This window comes from Trichechus manatus, unplaced genomic scaffold (assembly GCF_000243295.1).
Source record: "Trichechus manatus latirostris isolate Lorelei unplaced genomic scaffold, TriManLat1.0 scaffold00015, whole genome shotgun sequence".
Lineage (NCBI taxonomy): Eukaryota > Metazoa > Chordata > Mammalia > Sirenia > Trichechidae > Trichechus > Trichechus manatus.
Genome location: NW_004443951.1, coordinates 2,883,971 through 2,900,686, shown reverse-complemented (window position 1 = coordinate 2,900,686; position 16,716 = coordinate 2,883,971). Strand labels below are relative to the sequence as shown.

General features: G+C 41.1%; 1 protein-coding gene across 1 annotated transcript in view; it reads right to left on the bottom strand.

Moving 5' to 3' along the window:
• Positions 1-6,416: 6,416 nt before the first annotated feature.
• The window catches only part of LOC101357021 (cytochrome c oxidase assembly factor 7), an 18,506-nt gene continuing 8,206 nt past the window's right edge, over positions 6,417-16,716 (bottom strand). The window contains exon 3 of the mRNA XM_004371726.2: positions 6,417-7,191. Coding sequence (XP_004371783.1) covers positions 6,743-7,191 — 449 coding nt within the window. The 3' untranslated portion in view covers positions 6,417-6,742. The remainder of the gene's footprint in view (positions 7,192-16,716) is intronic.

Sequence of the window (16,716 nt, the reverse complement as noted above, 5' to 3'; positions counted from 1 at the left end):
GAACGTTTTGATCAAAGATTCCCTAGAATTCTGATCTAAAGGGGGAAAATGCATAAAATTTCAAATTCTCACGGATTCTAGACTTTCTGGAGCCATGGAGGGTGGATGAATCCCTGAAACTATTGCCCTGAGATAATCTTGAAATCTTAAACCAAAAATAATCCCCTGAAGTCATCTTACAACTGAACAATAGCTTAGCTTAACTAGTAAAAAAGGACTGCCTTGAGCATTGTTTTTTTTTTTTTTTTTTTTTTTAAATTATGTGTTTTTAAGAACTATCTATATGAGATCAAACTGACAACAGCAACTCAAAAAAGATTAGTTAGGAACCTTAAGCGGCAGTGAGCTTATGCTAATGAGGGAGGAACAACTCAGAAAAGGAGGGTGAGAATGACTGCATAACTCGAAGAATGTAATCAGTGTTACTAAATTGTACATGTAGAAACTGCTGAATTGGTGTATGTTTTGCTGTGTATATTCCCAACAAAATAAAATTTAGAAAAAAAAGACTCCTTCAGTGATTACACAATTAGAATGTGCCAAGCATTGAGCCAGGCACCTTGCTTTATTTCACTTAATCCTCACATCAGCCCTGTGAAGTAAGAATTATCCCTACACTTCAGAGATGAAACTGAGGCCCTGAGAAGTGATGCCTTGGTTACCTAGTGCTGCTGTAACAGAAATACCACAAGTGGGTGGCTTTAACAAACAGAAATTTATTTTCTCACAGTTTAGGAGGCTAGAAGTCTGAATTCAGGGCACTGGCTCTCTAGGGAAAGGCTTTCTTTTTCTGTTGGCTCTGAGGGAAGGTTCTTGTCTCTTTTTAGCTTCTCGGTTCCTTGGCGATCTTCATGTGGCATGGCATCTGTCTTCTTCCATCTGTGCTTGCTTGCTTCTGTGCTTAATCTCTTCTTTCGTATCTCAAAAATGATTGGTTTAAAAAACATCCTATACTGATATGGCCTCATTAACATAACAAAGAAAACCCCATTTCCAAATGGGATTACATCCACTGATGAAGGGGTTATGATTTACAACACATATTTTGGGGACACACAATTCAATCCATAACAGGTGGTAATATAACGTGTTTTACGTGGCAAAGTAGTGATTCTAACCCAGTTCCTTCTCCAAGGCCCTGTCTTTCCAAATGCTCAATGGGATCTGCTGCATTAGGAGATAAACTGTCCCTTAGACAATATTCTTCCTTTTCCTTCAATAAAAATTTATTAAGTGTACCAGGTCCTGAGCTAGGCTCTAGGAATAGAAATGAGTTAGACTTAATCCATGCCCTCGAGACACAGCAAAGCCCAAACCTGTGTGAAAAAAAAAAAACTGAGGGAGAAGCACAAGGCCTGTTAGAGAACCACAGACCTTGGGGGGCTTGGAGGCTTCCTAGAGCAAGTGACATCTGGGCTAAGTTTTGAAGAACTATCAGAAGTTGGCCATACTCATGCCAAGGGGGGTAGGCTTTCAAGCAGAATGTTTTGGTGGAACTGCCATGTGGAGATGAAATATGGAGTACAGACTGCAAAGGGTTGTGAGGTCAAGCTAAGGAGCTGGGACTTTATACTACTTGAAGGGGTCGCGTATTTCAGTATGCATAAGAATCTCTTGGGGTTTGCTTATTTAAAACTCAGACTATCACCTAGTAGGTCTAAAGTGGGCCCCAAATCTCTATTTTAAGCAGTTCCCGAGGGGATTGAGGAGTGAGGGGCCCAAAGTCCACACTTTGAGAACCACTGCTATAGGGGACAAGAAATCTTTGAAGGATTCAAGGAGGGAAGAACATGGCAGATTTCATTTGAGAAAGTTCTTGGTCACTGTCTTTGTGGAGCCCTATAGGTAGCTATGAGTTGGAATCAACTCGACGACACACAATACACTCATCAGGGAGACAGACATGAAAACATTGTAATACAGTATAATGAAAGGAGACCATTAATTATCAGTATCCCAAGAAAACTGGCATGTTTGGATTTGTGATTCTTTAACCACGAGGGCGTTAATTAGTAATATTGGTTTCTTAGCACTGATAGTTATTGAGCACATACTTTAGATTACCAGGACAGCATTGTGCTAGGTCCTTTTCCTTCATTATTTCAAATACCTTTTCTTTAAAAAAAAAATCTCCCTGAACAAAGCCCAAGGAAGAGCACTGATCAACCATGTGCTAAGCCATGCTACGTCTGGTTTAGACAAGGAGTTTCAACAACAGTACAACCTGTGGATTACACCGGTTCTTGGATGTGAAGAGGAGCCTTGGCCTGGTGTCTCAGGGTTGTCAGGAGGCAGCCAAGGCGCCACTCTGTGCTGTGCATCTCAGCAAGCAGCCCCTGATGGCCTAGTACGTGCCCAGCCTTGCTCTGGGCACTGAGCAGAGATGAAGCCTACCAAGCATCTGCTCTTCTGGAGCTCACCATCTCAAGGGGAGTGGAGACCATAAAAACAGGTAACAGTGTGCTTAGTGCTATTATGGATGACCACTCAGTGCGAGTGGTCACAGAAAAAGCCTCTACCCCAGACCAGGGATTGAGGGAAGGTTTCCTAGAGTCTTAAAGATGAGGTGAAAGTTGGGGAAGGGAATTCCAGACAGACAAATCACTATCAGCAAATGCATGGCAGTAACAAACAGCCTGGGTGTTTTGCTGTTACTGTGTTCTGTTTTGCTTTTGGTGGCAGTGCAGAGCTACAAGCCGTCCTGTGTTACAGAAGCCCAAGTTGGGAACAAGGAGTGATGAGACAGGGCTAAAAATGGAGACAGGGACCATATCATGGAGACGGGGAGACCTGAATGTTGGGCAAGGAATTTTGGCCTTTAGACAGTGGGGAGGCCTGATTACGCTGTAATACAATCACTATTCCTCAAGCCTGGGGAGGAGCACCAGCTGGGAATATTTTCTGCTCTGGGCCCCCAGCAGGTGCAAGTCTTCTCAGTGACTTTCTCGCCACTGGGGCAGCAGTGAAGGGAGGAGGTAGGAAATACGAGATCCTCCGTCGCCCACCAGGCCTGCCCGTGCAGCTGTTTTGTGGTGTGAATATCCCTAGCAAGCCTCACCATCAGCTTTCAAAATATTAAAAGAATGGCAGGAAAGGCAGCCTCTTAAAAGTTAGACTGCTTCACAAGCTGACAATGCCACTTGGAGAGGAAAATAACTATCTAATTGTAAAAAATTTTTTTATAAAGGAACATTTATTATCGTAAGAGCTACTATTTAACCCTCCCAACAACCCTATTTGGTGGTGCAGTGGTTAAGAGCTCAGCTGCTAACCAAAAGGTCGGGAGTTCAAATCCACCAGCCACTCCTTGGAAACCCTATGGGGCAGTTCTACCGTAGTACAGGGTCACTATGAGTCAGGATCACTCGATGGCAATGGGTTTGGTTTTGGTTTTTTAGTAACCCAATTAGAAGGCATTGTTATCCCTCATCTGAGAGGTGACAAAACCAAGGTCCAGAAGGTTAGTTAACTTGTCCAAGGTCACACAGCCAATAACAGGTCAAATCTAGCATGGATGAACTTGAAAATATTATGCTGAAACAGGTCAGTCACAAAAGCATAAATACTGTATGATCCCACTTACATGAAATATCTAGAATGGGCAAGTGTATAGAGATCAAAGTTTATTAGTGGTTAGCAGGGGCAGATAGGAGAGAGGGGAAAGGAAGACACAACACTTGGGGGACACTGAACTTCTGTTAAGTTTGACAGAAAAATTCAAGAACAGTTAATGGTAATGACTGAACAACGTGATAAACAATATCACCGAACTGTGTATGTGTAGACTGTTGAAATGGCAAATGTTTCGTTACCTATGTATTTATCAGAATTAAAAAAAAAAAAAGTTAAATCCAGATCAGAACCCAGGTTAAGACCTGTGGACCTAAGAATTGGAGAGTCTGGTGTCTCCAGCCCTAACGCAGAATTCAAAATAAAAGAGATCTTAACTGTAAAATGAGTGTTAGGAAGTCAAAGATGTTTCAGTTTTCTTTTTTTTCCCCCGAAGTGAATACTTGATGCTTTTAAAACATATAAAATTGTTGTTTTTTATTTTTTTTCATGCTTAGTTAGGTGCCCTCAACACACATGCTTCATCTGCCTTTTGACTAATCCAGAATTGCTCACAACCACAGGGTCCAAAGTCTAGGCATTGTCCCTCTGCCACGCTGCCTTTCACAAAATCTTCCAGGTAATTTCCTAAACATTTTTTTAAAAATTTATTATTTTAATTGTAGTAAATATATAGGTAACAAAACATTCAACATTTAATTATTCAATTTCATAAAATTTTAACAAACTAAAATGCAAGTTATTTCTAAATTAAAAAAAAAAAAAAAAACACCGAACAGCTCAAATAAATTTCTTGTCCCCATTACCAGCCTACAGGCTCTACATCAATGTGAACGGCTCCTTCTGTCCACCCAGTTGCCCAAGCTACAAACCTGTTTTTTACCTTGCTCTGCTTGACTCTACCCTCTCCCCACCCCCACTTCCAACATGGCTAAGTTTTGCTCATTTAGCTGCTTCAATCTCTCACCTCCTCTCCCTCTCCATGCCCGACACTGCCTTACCGCAGGTCCAACCATTTCTCACCTGAACCTTATTACCAATCTCCTAATTATTCTCCCTGACTCTAGCCTTTCCTCTTCCAATTCATTTTCCACACTGGGGTCAACTTTCTATTTCCAAATGTGATCATCTCATTCTCCTGCTCAAAACCCTTTAGTGACTCTGCACTACCCTTAAGAAAAAATCCAAATCCCCAGACCCTCTGGCCTTCTCCTGCCCCTCCGGAACTCGTTTCCCTCTCACAGCACTGATCACTGTCCTGTAAAACTTTAGTGAGAACACTAACGAGGACACAAGCCACTAGTCAATTATGAAACTTCTTCCTCATTAGATTATCCAAGCCGTCTCTGAAATTCCTGTATCCAGCCCAAGCGTGGCATGGAGGGAGAACACTGGAAATAGTTACCAATGATGATTTAAATGCCTGCTGGCCAGAAGACACAGTGATACTGCTTGCTGTGACCAGAGTCTGAAAGTCCATTTTCAAACGTTACCTCAAAGGTTGTCCAAAAGTGAGAAACTCCTCCACACAGGTTCTTAGCAACCCACTGCCTCCTACAGCAACCTGGGTATGAAATGACCTTGGACCCCTCTGGATCACAGTAAATTATATTGTTTTTTTAATAACTTTTGTGAAAGGCAACATTTTGTTAGTTAATACCCACTTCATTGTTCCCAGCCCCATTTCAGTATGTGACCCAAGGAAGGGAGGCACCAGGGGTCCCAGGCAGGAACTGGTCTATAAAAAAAGCCCCAGCACACCTGCTGTCCAAAAATCAGGTTAACTTAATTCTTCAGAACTACAAAATTCATTATTTAATTGAAAAGTTGTGACTTTTAAAAAGTGACTAAACACCACTAACATCGGGCCAAAGAATGTCGGAAGGTGAAGGACGACCAAAGGGTAACTGTTTCTTCTTTCTCTTCTTCTATATTCTGAAGTGCATTTCATGAGAACATATTACATCTATAACCCAAAACCTCAAACCTTTCATCTTAAGAACACCAAAAAGCTACTTTACATTTTTGAAATGAACTTGATGCCTCTTAAAGACTCTTCTCTTGGGAAAGTCCCTCTTCTCTGTCAACTTGAGAAGCTGGCCGGCTGGGCTTACAAACCTTCATCCACACAGCAAGACTTCTTCCTACAACAGCTGCAAAACTGGAAGCCACCAGCAGTAGGTGGTGACAGAAATAACAGTATTGTTATTAGCAGGAAAGTGACAATCTCGCCCCCTAGTGACAAACTAAGGAGCTAAGAGAAAAAGCAAACGTTCTTAAAAGGCACACCCACCATGAACAACAAGCTCTCCACCCTACCTGGGCTATGAGAGAACACTAATAAGAACACAGACTACTAATAAATCAAAATAATTTATTCGGGGGACAAAATGTGTCACGAGGTCCTTGCTTACAGATTTCTAGCTGAAGTTGCCTTGAGAATATTTATCTGCTCACTTAGCATGATGAAGAGTGCCAAGTGAGTGGACTAGGGATGCTAATTTTTAACTGTGAAAGTCTCCAGAAGGCAGGCTTATCTTTCATCCAGTTTAGCAATCGTGCAGCCTAACAACCTTTAACCTTTGTGTTGCACATACCTCCTGACCTCTATGAATTTATTTAAAGATCTTATTCTAAAGGCAAAAATAAGCCCACATCAATGATAATGCAAGTCAGAGGGTGGCAGTTGTGACTATTTAACTGTTCTTAGCTCCTTAAGCTATTATGTAAATCAAGACACTTGCTAATTTTCAAGTCCTCCCCACTGAAATAGTAGTAGTAATAATAATGTCTGATTCCTTTATTATTATTATTCCTGTGGCTTCTATTTCTCCAACTTCCTCCTATTTTTTTTTTCCCCTCCACAAGTGTCTATGGCCGTCAAACTTGTTCCTATTTTTCAAAGAGCTGCAGGAGTTTGAGAGCTAAGACTCCCTAAATTCGGGTGCCTTCACAGAACACACCCAGATGAAGGAATACTGACTGAAATGAACGTGGAGGCTGCATCCCAGTAGGTGACACTCTGGGGCAATGGTTCTATGTAACAAGAGCAACTAGCAGCAAGTCCCAAGTCTTTCTGCTCCAGAAAAGTTGACCTCCAAGGGCTGCATCGATTCTCAGAAACAGGAGGTACTAGCCTCAAGTTGTTTGTTGCCTCAGAGGGTGGGTCACGTTACCCAAATGTTAAGGGGTGGACACTTTTCTGCTGTTCTTTATGCAACTGCTTGGCTCGATTTTTTAGCACCTCGGCCTTCGCCTCATCCTTATCAACACCATCCCCCAACCTGTACATGCGGCTAGCATTGGCGCAGGCCCAGACATGGCCCAGGTCACAGGCTCTCATGGAGTACTTGCACGCCAAGTTCATGTCCTTGGGGAAGCCAGGGGCACCCTGGAGGAACATGGCACTGAGGTTGAAGCAGCTGGCAGCATAGCTGCCATCACAGGCCTTTGTGTAGTAGTCCCTGGCCTTTCCCAGGTCAGGGTGGCCATCCTCATTGACCTGTCCATCATGTGCCAGGAGACCAACATTGTGACATGCCTCCACAGACTTCTTTCCTGGCTTCTTACAGGCCATCAAAAAGCAGTTAGAAGCAGCTTTCAGGTCCTGAGTCAGTCCACCTGGGAGAAAGGAATGGGAAGAACAAGTAAACCCAAGCTGGGGCAGAACGTGATTGTCTCAGGCCAAAGTTAGGGAAGACTTCCTTAATAAAATTCACATACTGCGAGAAAAATCCAAACCTATCGCCACTGAGTTCTGACTCATAGCGATCCTATACGACAGAGCAGAACTGCCCCATAGGGTTTCCAAGGAACAGCTGGTGGATTCAAACTGCCGAACTTTTGGTTAGTAGCCAAACTCTTAACCACTGTGCCACCAGGGCTCCATCCACTATATGGTCAAGAATTTAATCTTGCTCAAAAAGAGGTCCGGTCTTCACACTGGGCTTCTGGAAAGTAATCTCTGAACCTTTGGAATGTCATGCCTGATATAAGTGTTTTTGTTTGCCTCGGGGCCTTGGGTCACAGAACAGTCTAACAATGTGATTTACCGTGGGAGCTTTAGTTTGCTCAACCTCTAACCTCCAGAGGGGCTGGAAACTGGTATCAGCAACGCTGGCAGTCAGCCATGCCTATGTGATGGAGCCCCAATAAAAACTTTGGGCACCAAGGCTCAGGTGAGGTTCTCTGGTTGGCAATACTCCATGCATACTGTTACACACTATTACCAGGAGAGTACTACTATCCATGATTCCACCAGGAATGGAAAACTGGAAGCTTGGCGCTTGCCATTTTCCTGGACTCTGCCCATGCTTCTTTTCCCTTGGCTGATTTTAATCTGTATCCTTTCCCTGTAATAAACAGTAATCATGATTTAGTGAGTTCTACGAGACCTTCTAAGGAGCCCTGGTGGCACAGTGGTTAAGCACTCGACTGCTAACCAAAACCCACCAGCTGCTCCATGGGAAAAAGATGTGGCAGTATCTGCTTCTGTAAAGATTTACAGCCTTGGAAACCCTATGGGGCAGTTCTACTCTGTCCTATAGGGTTGCTGAGTTATAATCAATTCAACAGCAATGGGTTTGGTTTTCGTTTTTTATGAGTCCTCCTAGTGAATTATTAAACCTCAGGATGGTCTTGTGAACTGTCAAACCTGCAACTGGCACAAGAAGTGAGGGCAGTCTTGTGGACTATACCCAACTCCGCACCCACGTATTTCCAGTGCTCTTCATTCTTTGTGTTGATCCTGGTTTCTATCTGTTACAATTTTCCTTCAGCCTAAATAACTTTAACGTTTCTTGTAGTGTAAGTCTGCTAGTGACTCATTCTCTCAGCTTCTGCTTATCTGAAAATGAATTTATTTCACCTTAATTTTTAAAAGTATTGTTGTGGAGTAGAATTAAAGGTTGACAGTTTTTTCTTTCAGCATTTTGAAGATGTTGTTCTTTTGTCTTCTGGCTTACAATGCTTCTGATGAGAAATGAGAGGTAATTCTTACCATTGTTCCCTGAATGCAATGTGCCTTTCTCTCTGGTTGTTTTCAAAATTCCTTCTATCTTTGGTTTTCATCAAATCGATTATAATGTGCCTACATGTGATTTTCTTTATCCTGTTTGGGTTTGCTAGTTTCATGGATCTGCAGGATGATATTTTTCATCAAATTTGGAAAATTTTCAGCCATTATTTCATCAAATATATTTTCTGTCCCAATATCTCTCTCTTCTCCTTCTGGGACTCCAATATATATATGTTAGGCTGATGAATATTGTCTCATAGGTCACTCTGTTCTTTTTGAGATGGGGAAGTTTTTTTCTTTTTGTTCCAGTTTAAATAGAATCTATTGTCCTTTCTTCAATTTCACTGATCAGCCTGCCACTGAATTTTCATTTTAAATATTACGTTTTTTCAATTCTAGAATTTCATTTGGTTCTTTTTAATAGTTTCGATTTCTCTACTGAGATTCCCCATCTGTTCACTCATTATGTCCATCTTTTATTTAAGCTTTAAACATATTTATACTAGCTGTTTTAAAGTCTTTGTTAATTCCAACATCTCTGTTATCTCTGGGTCTGTTTCTATTGACTGCTTTTTTTAATCTCATGTTTAGTAATTTCTTATTTTATGCTGGACGTTATAGATGATACTTTGTTCAGTCTGGATTTTGTTATATTCCTTTAAAGACTGTTGCGCATTGTTCAGGCAGGTCGTTAATTTATAGGCAAATCGGCCTGATCTTTTCGAGGCTTCTTTTTAAGTTTTGTTACAACAGATCTAGAATAGTCTTACTCCTAAGGCTTGGGGTCTCAACTGAATCTGTGGTGTTCAGTAAGGTCTCTGCATTCTGGCTGTTTGGAAATCAAACCACTCAGCACAATGTGACCTCCGTAATCTTCTTTCAGTTCACAGCTCCCTAGCAGCTATTCACTACCAGGTCTCTCAGAGTCTTACCCTAGCCATGTGCAGCTCAACATAAGATTAATAATTTAATAGGACCCTTATATGGATTTCTGAAGGTCTTTCTATGTGCACATCCCCTCTCACTAGTATCCTGCCTCATAGACTCCAGTTGCCTCAGTGGCCCTAAGCTCTGATCTCTGCCTCCTCAGTTCAGCAAGACTGCCAAGCATTGCTTGGTCTCCACAACTTTATGCCTAGTCTGGAAAGTACTTCCAGGCAGAAAGCCAAAGTTATTGTGGGTGGAGCTCACCTTATGTTATTTCCCTTTTCTCAGGGATCACCATCCTGTACTGCCTGTTATCCAATGTCTGAAAACTGCTCTTTCATATATTTTATCCATATCGAATCTATGGTTTTATAGTCTTAAAAGTTCATTTTAGTTGCCTGTAGAAAGAGGATTGGAGACCTAAATGAATTTCATAACTATAATCCAAGCAGGAGAAGAAGGTGGTTTGGATAAGAATGGTGGCAGTAGAGAGGAAAGGGGTACAGATTCTGGAGATAGCTGGCCATAAGCTACTAGGTAGAGACAGAGATGCCAGTTGCTAAAATTGAAGACACTGTGGGCATACTAAATTGGGGTGAGAAAAAAAAATTGAGAATTCCATGTTGGATATGTTAAGTTTAAGATGCCTGTGAGAACTCCAAAATGAATTGTCCAATAAGCAGTCAGCTATGCAGCCTGGAGGTCACAAGAATGGTTTGGACTAGAAATAAAGATTTGTTTGCAATTATTATCATTAACTTAACTGAGCCTCCACTTCCTCTTCTAAAGTAATCCTGCTTTTTAGAAGAGGACATTAAAGGCCCTTAAGTAGAAAGAAAAAAAAAAATCATCCATCATTACCACCATCTAGAGACCACTACTCCGTACATTTTCCTCCCGGTACCTTTCTGTGCAGTTTGGTCTTGTTTTAACATAACATGTTGTAATCATGAGTCTTCTTCATTCTCCATTAAAAATCCTCTTAACATCTGTTTTATTGGCTGCATAATATTCGTCAGAGATATATCAGCTACTTTGCATTTCCATTCATTGAACATTTAGGTTGCTCGACAAAAATAATTCAAAGCTGATTTCAAAAACTGAACATCTAGCCAAAACATCTGGGTCACTTCAACTGTGCAATCCAAAGTTATCTCTGTAGCAACCAATATGAACCAGACCTGTTCACACTGACAAAATGTTTTATAATTTAACAAAGCAGTCACATCCATGATCTCACTTGATGCTCAGAAAAATCCTATGAAGAAAGTATGGACAGACCTTACTACTCTCATTTTGCTCATAAGGAGTTTGTAGGGCAGGGAAGGAAAATGCCTTGCCTGAGGCCACAGTGCCCATTAGTGCTCAAGTTAGAACTAAAAGCAGGTTCTTTGGCCTCTTACTCTTTGCCCTGCTCCAAGCTATTATTTTATAAAAGGAAAGTTATTAACCAGTCTGTGTCAAGAAAGGACAGTGGATATTCAGAAATAGGCAGGGAGCCTCAACAGTATTTGTTTTTAATTATTGCAGGCCTAAGGTCTACCAGGAGTTCCTGAGTGGCACAAATGGTAAGCACTTGACTACTAGCTGAAAAGCTGGCTGTATGAACCCACCCAGAGGCGCCCTGGGAGACATAGGCCTGGCGATCTGCTTCCGAAAAGTCACAGCCTTGAAAACCATATGGAGCAGTTCTACCCTGCACACATGGGGCTGCCATGAGCCGGAATCAAATCAATGGCAACTAACAACAACCAGGTCTACCAAGCAACAGTTCAAAAGGGATTGAGCTGCAAAGATCACCTAACAGGATCTTCTGTGACCATTCTGGTTTAATTTGTCGTATTTAAGAATGCTAGTTTAACAGAGGGTTACGCATTATTCTCTAAATACTCCGTGTTCTTTCACACCTGCTCACTTTCTCTCTGCCTGGGACATACCTATTTCACCTCCACCTCCACCAAACAAAATCTGCTCTGTTCTTCAAGGACCAGTTCCAATGCCTCCTCCTCCATGACAGCACCCCCTGATGACATGATTGCTCCTAGCACTGAAACCACCACAGTATTTTACATACATCTCTGAAGATGCTCTCCCAGGTGTAACAGGTATTAGTACAAATATTTCTTACCTCCTACTGGTCTACATCTATTTCACTGCTTCACTGTACATAGAAGACATTAAAAGTTTGCTCAGCAAAAGGGTACTTAAGAAAAAATTAAGACTCAGCACACAATCATTAATCACATAAGTTTGTCTAAAAAGGAATGGGAAAGTAATTTCATAAGTTCTTTTATTCTCCCTGATTATACAAGGAAGTCAAAGCCCTACAGAAAAGATAATAAAACAGGGAGGCGGGGCCAAGATGGTGGAGTAGTCAGACGCTTCTGGTGGACCCTCTTACAGCAAAGATCTGAAAAAACACGTGAATAGATTATATACGGCAATTTGGGAGCCTTGAACATCAAAGGCAGAGTTGAGGAACCGGACTGAGTGGCAGGTGGAGAGAGAGACAGTTCAGAAGCAGCAAGGAATTGTCAGACCTGACCCGGCGAGAGCCTGAGCCCTTCAGGCCTGATCAGCTCAGGGGTGAGTGGTGAGGCAGGCAAGCAGGGGTGCTCGAGAGGCAAGTTTTCCACACCGGGAAAGACCCACCACCAGAGAGACTACATGGCCACCCAGAACCAGCGAGCAGCAGCCCTGGATTGGTGAAAGATAAGTACTTGCATACGTACTGCCTACCGCGTGGATCAAAAACACCCCCCTTAGGGAAAAACCTCTCTCCCATTTACCTCCCCGCTCCTTGCTCTGCACTGGGTCCCGGACTGGCTTCAGCAATGCCAAGTTCCCTGGGCCAGAAACAGGATCTGTCACATGCACGGAGCCATTCTCCCTGCCCCGAAGAGTGAACAAATTAACAAACAAGGGAAAAAATAAACTGCCGGCTCCCTTAAGCGAGGAACCCAGGGTAGGGACAGCACCTTTGCCTAGGCACAGGCATAAGGGATCCATAGACTTTGAGTGCCTTTCCCCCTGCACAGACTTGTGTGGGCCCATCTCAACAGAGCAGGCCCTCATTACTGCAGTATAACAGGGTATACACCAGAAGTCTAACTTCAACTGCTTCAGCTGCAAAGTGGCAGGTTCTTGACATCTGACACTGCTCTGCCCATTAAGCAGGGTCTTCACCTACCTAAATCAGGAGCCTGAGGACTGGTGGCTCCACCCATGCCACCTAGCCAACTGCGATAGAGGCCTATGAATAAGAGATGACCCCCAGTCCTTACAGCCAACAGCATTAAGCTGCTCACAGTCCAGCTACAAAACTCACCTACCTACGCACTCTAGGGAACAGGGACATGCCTTCCTCCTGGACACTCAGGGGCGGCAGCCAGTCCACTACCTCACTCAGAGTGTGTTCCCCTGCTGCAGCCAGATGCCTGTGCCTACACCAATCACCCATGCCTGTCTAGGGCTGTAAGTGAGAGCCTACAACACACACTTGGTGGCTATCTATCTGGGCACCTGAGCTGAATCCATACAGGAGGAGTGGGCAGATTCCTGAGCTCACATACCTAGTAACAGATCTAACCACCTGGGGATAGGACATTAGAGCATCAAAGGTGTCAAAAATCAAACTAGCTCATATGAGCAACCTATTTGGGCATATCAAAACAAAACAAGAGGCTAGGACACAGTAAACAAACATGAAATAAATAAATACAATAACTTATTGATGGCTCAGAGACAACAGTCAATATCAAATCATGTAAATAGGCAATCCATGATGGCTTCAGCAAGCTCCCAAAACAAAGAATCTAGAAATTTTCCAGAGGAGGAAAATTTCTTGGAATTACTGGAGGCAGAATAGAAAACATTAATATACAAAACTCTTCAAGAAATTAGGAAGGAAATTAATCAAAACGCAAAACATGCAATAGAGGGAACCAAAAAGATTAGAGAAGAGCATAATAACAAATTTAACAGACTGCAAGGATCCACAGAGAGACAGCGATCAGAAATCCAGAAGATTAACAATAAAATTTCAGAATTAGACAACTCAATAGAAAGTCACAGGAGCAGAATTTAGGCAATGGAAGTCAGAATTAGTGAGACTGAAGATAAAGCACTTGACATCAACTTACTGGAGGAAAAAGCTGATAAACGGATTTAAAAAAATGAAGAAACTCTAAGAATCATGTGGGACTCTATCAACAGGAATAATCCACGAGTGACTAGAGTACCAGAACGGGGGGTGGGGGAGTGGGGAGGGATAACAGAAAATACAGAGAGAATTGTTGAAGATTTGTTGGCACAAAACTTCCCTGATGTTGTGAAAGATGTCAAGATATCCATCCAAGATGCTCATCGAACCTCACATAAGATAGATCCCAAACGAAAGTCACCAAGACATAATCAACTTGCCAAAACCAAAGATAAAGAGAGAATTTTAAGAGCACTAGGGATAAACAAAAAGTGATCTACAAAGGAGAGTCAATAAGAATAAGCTCGGACTACTCAGCAGAAACCATGCAGGCCAAGAAGGCGATGGGATGACATGTATAAAGCCTTGAAGGAAATTGCCAGCCAAGAATTATATATCCAGCAAACTGTCTCTCGAATATGATGGTGAAATTAGGGCCTTTCCAGGATAAACAGGAGTTTAGGGAATTTGCAAAAACCAAATCAAAATTACAAGAAATACTAAAGGAAGTCCTCTGGTTAGAAAATCAGTAACATCAAATAACAACCCAAGACTAGAACACAGAACAGAGCAACCAGGTATCAACCCAGATACCAACCCACAAAAGTAAATCAAAACTAAAACACTGAAAATAGGGAAACAGAGATGTCAATATATAAAAGATGACAACATTAAAACAAAAAGAGGGACTTAAAAAACATAGACATAGATTTTTCATATGGAGAGGAAGTCAAGGCAATATAAAGAAATAAAAGACAGATGTAAACTTAGAAAAACAGGGATAAATACTAAGGTAACCACAAAGGAAACTAACAACCCTTCAAGTCAAAATAAAAAACTAGAAAAATATAAAGACTCAGCAAACACAAATCAACAACAATGAAAAAGATGAAAAGAAAATACATAAAGAACGACTCAGCACAGAATATTAAGTGGAACAAAGAAACTGTGAACAACACACAAAAAAAGACATCAAAACGACCGCACTAAACTCATACCTATTGATAATTATGCTGAATGTAAATGGACTAAATGAACCAATAAACAAACAGAGAGTGGCAGACTGGATAAAAAAACACAATCCATCTATATGCTGCCTACAAGAGACACATCTTAGACTTAAAAACACAAACTAAAACTCAAAGGATGGAAAAAAATATATCAAGCAAACAACACTCAAAAAAGAGCAGGAGTGGCAATATTAATCTCTAACAAAATAAACAAAAAGTAAAATCCACCACAGAGAATAAGGAAGGACACTATATAATGCTTAAAGGATCAATACACCAGGAGGACATAACTATAACAAATATTTACGCACCCAACAACGGGGCTCCAAAATACATAAAACAAACTCTTAACAGCACTGAAAAGAGAGATAGCTCCACAATAGTAGTAGGAGACTTCAACACACCACTTTCGGTGAAGGACAGAACAACGAGAAAGAAGCTCAACAAAGACATGGAAGAGCTAAATGCTGCAATCAGCCAACTTTATCTCATAAACATACACTGAACACTCCACCCAACAGCAGACAAGTATATTTTCTTTTCCAAGGCACAGGGAATATTCTCCAGAATAGACCACATATTAAGCCACAAAGCAAGCCTTAACAAAATCCAAAGCACTGAAATATTACAAAGCATCTTTTCTGACCGTACAGCCATAAAAGTAGAAAACAACAACAGAAAAAGCAAGGAAAAAAAATCAAACACATGGAAACTGAACAACACCTTGCTCAAAAACTACTGAGTTATAAAAGAAATTAAGGACGGAATAAAGAAATTCATAGACTCAAACGCGAATGAAAACACAACCTACCAGAACCTTTGGGACACAGCAAAAGCAGTGCTCAAAGGTCAGTTTATAGCAAAAAATTCACACATCCAAAAAGAAGAAAGAGCCATAGTCAAAACACTAACCCTACAACTAGAAAAAGTAGAAAGAGAGCAGCAAAAGAAGCCCTCAGGCCAGAAAAAAGGAAATAATAAGAATTAGAGCAGAATTAAACAAAATAAAGAATAGAAAAACAATTGAAAGAGTTAACAAGACCAAAAGTTGGTTCTCTGAAAAGATCAACAAAATCGTAAACCACCAGCCAAACTGACAAAAGAAAAACAGGAGACAAAGCAGACAACCTGTATTAAGAAATGAGATGGGTGATATCACAACAGACCCAATTGAAATTAAAAGAATCATAACAGAATACTATGAAAAATTGTTCTCTAACAAATTTGAAAACCTCAAGGAAATGCACAAATTTCTAGAAACTCACTACCTATCTAGCTAACACAAACAGAGGTAGAACAACTAAATAAACCCATAATAAAAGAAGAGATTGAAAAGGTAACTAAAAAACTCCCAACAATAAGAAGCCCTGGCCCGGATGGCTTCACTGGAGAATTCTACCAAACTTTTCTAACACCACTACTACTAAAGGTATTTCAGAGCATAGAAAAGGATGGAATACTTCCAAACTCATTCTATGAAGCCAGCATAACCCTGTTACCAAAACCGGGTAAAGACACCCCAAAAAAAGAAAATTACAGACCAATATCCCTCACTAACATTGACGTAAAAATCCTCAACAAAATTCTAGCCAGTAGAATTTGGTAATATATCAAAAAAATTCTTCACCATGATCAAGTGGGATTTATACCAGGTATGCAGGGATGGTTCAACATTAGAAAAATAATCAACCATCACATAAACAAAACAAAAGACAAGAACCACATGATGTTATCAGTAGATGCAGAAAAGGCATTTGACAAAGTCCAACATCCATTTATGATAAAAACTCTCAACAAAATAGGAGTAGAAGGGAAATTCCTCAATATAATTAAGGGCATTTATACAAAGCCAACAGCCATCATCCTAAATGGAGAGACTGAAAGCATTCTCCTTGAGAATGGGAAACAGATAAGGATGCCCTTTATCACCACTCTTATACAACTCTTATTCAACATTGTGCTGGAGGTCCTAGCCAGAGTAATTAGGCTAG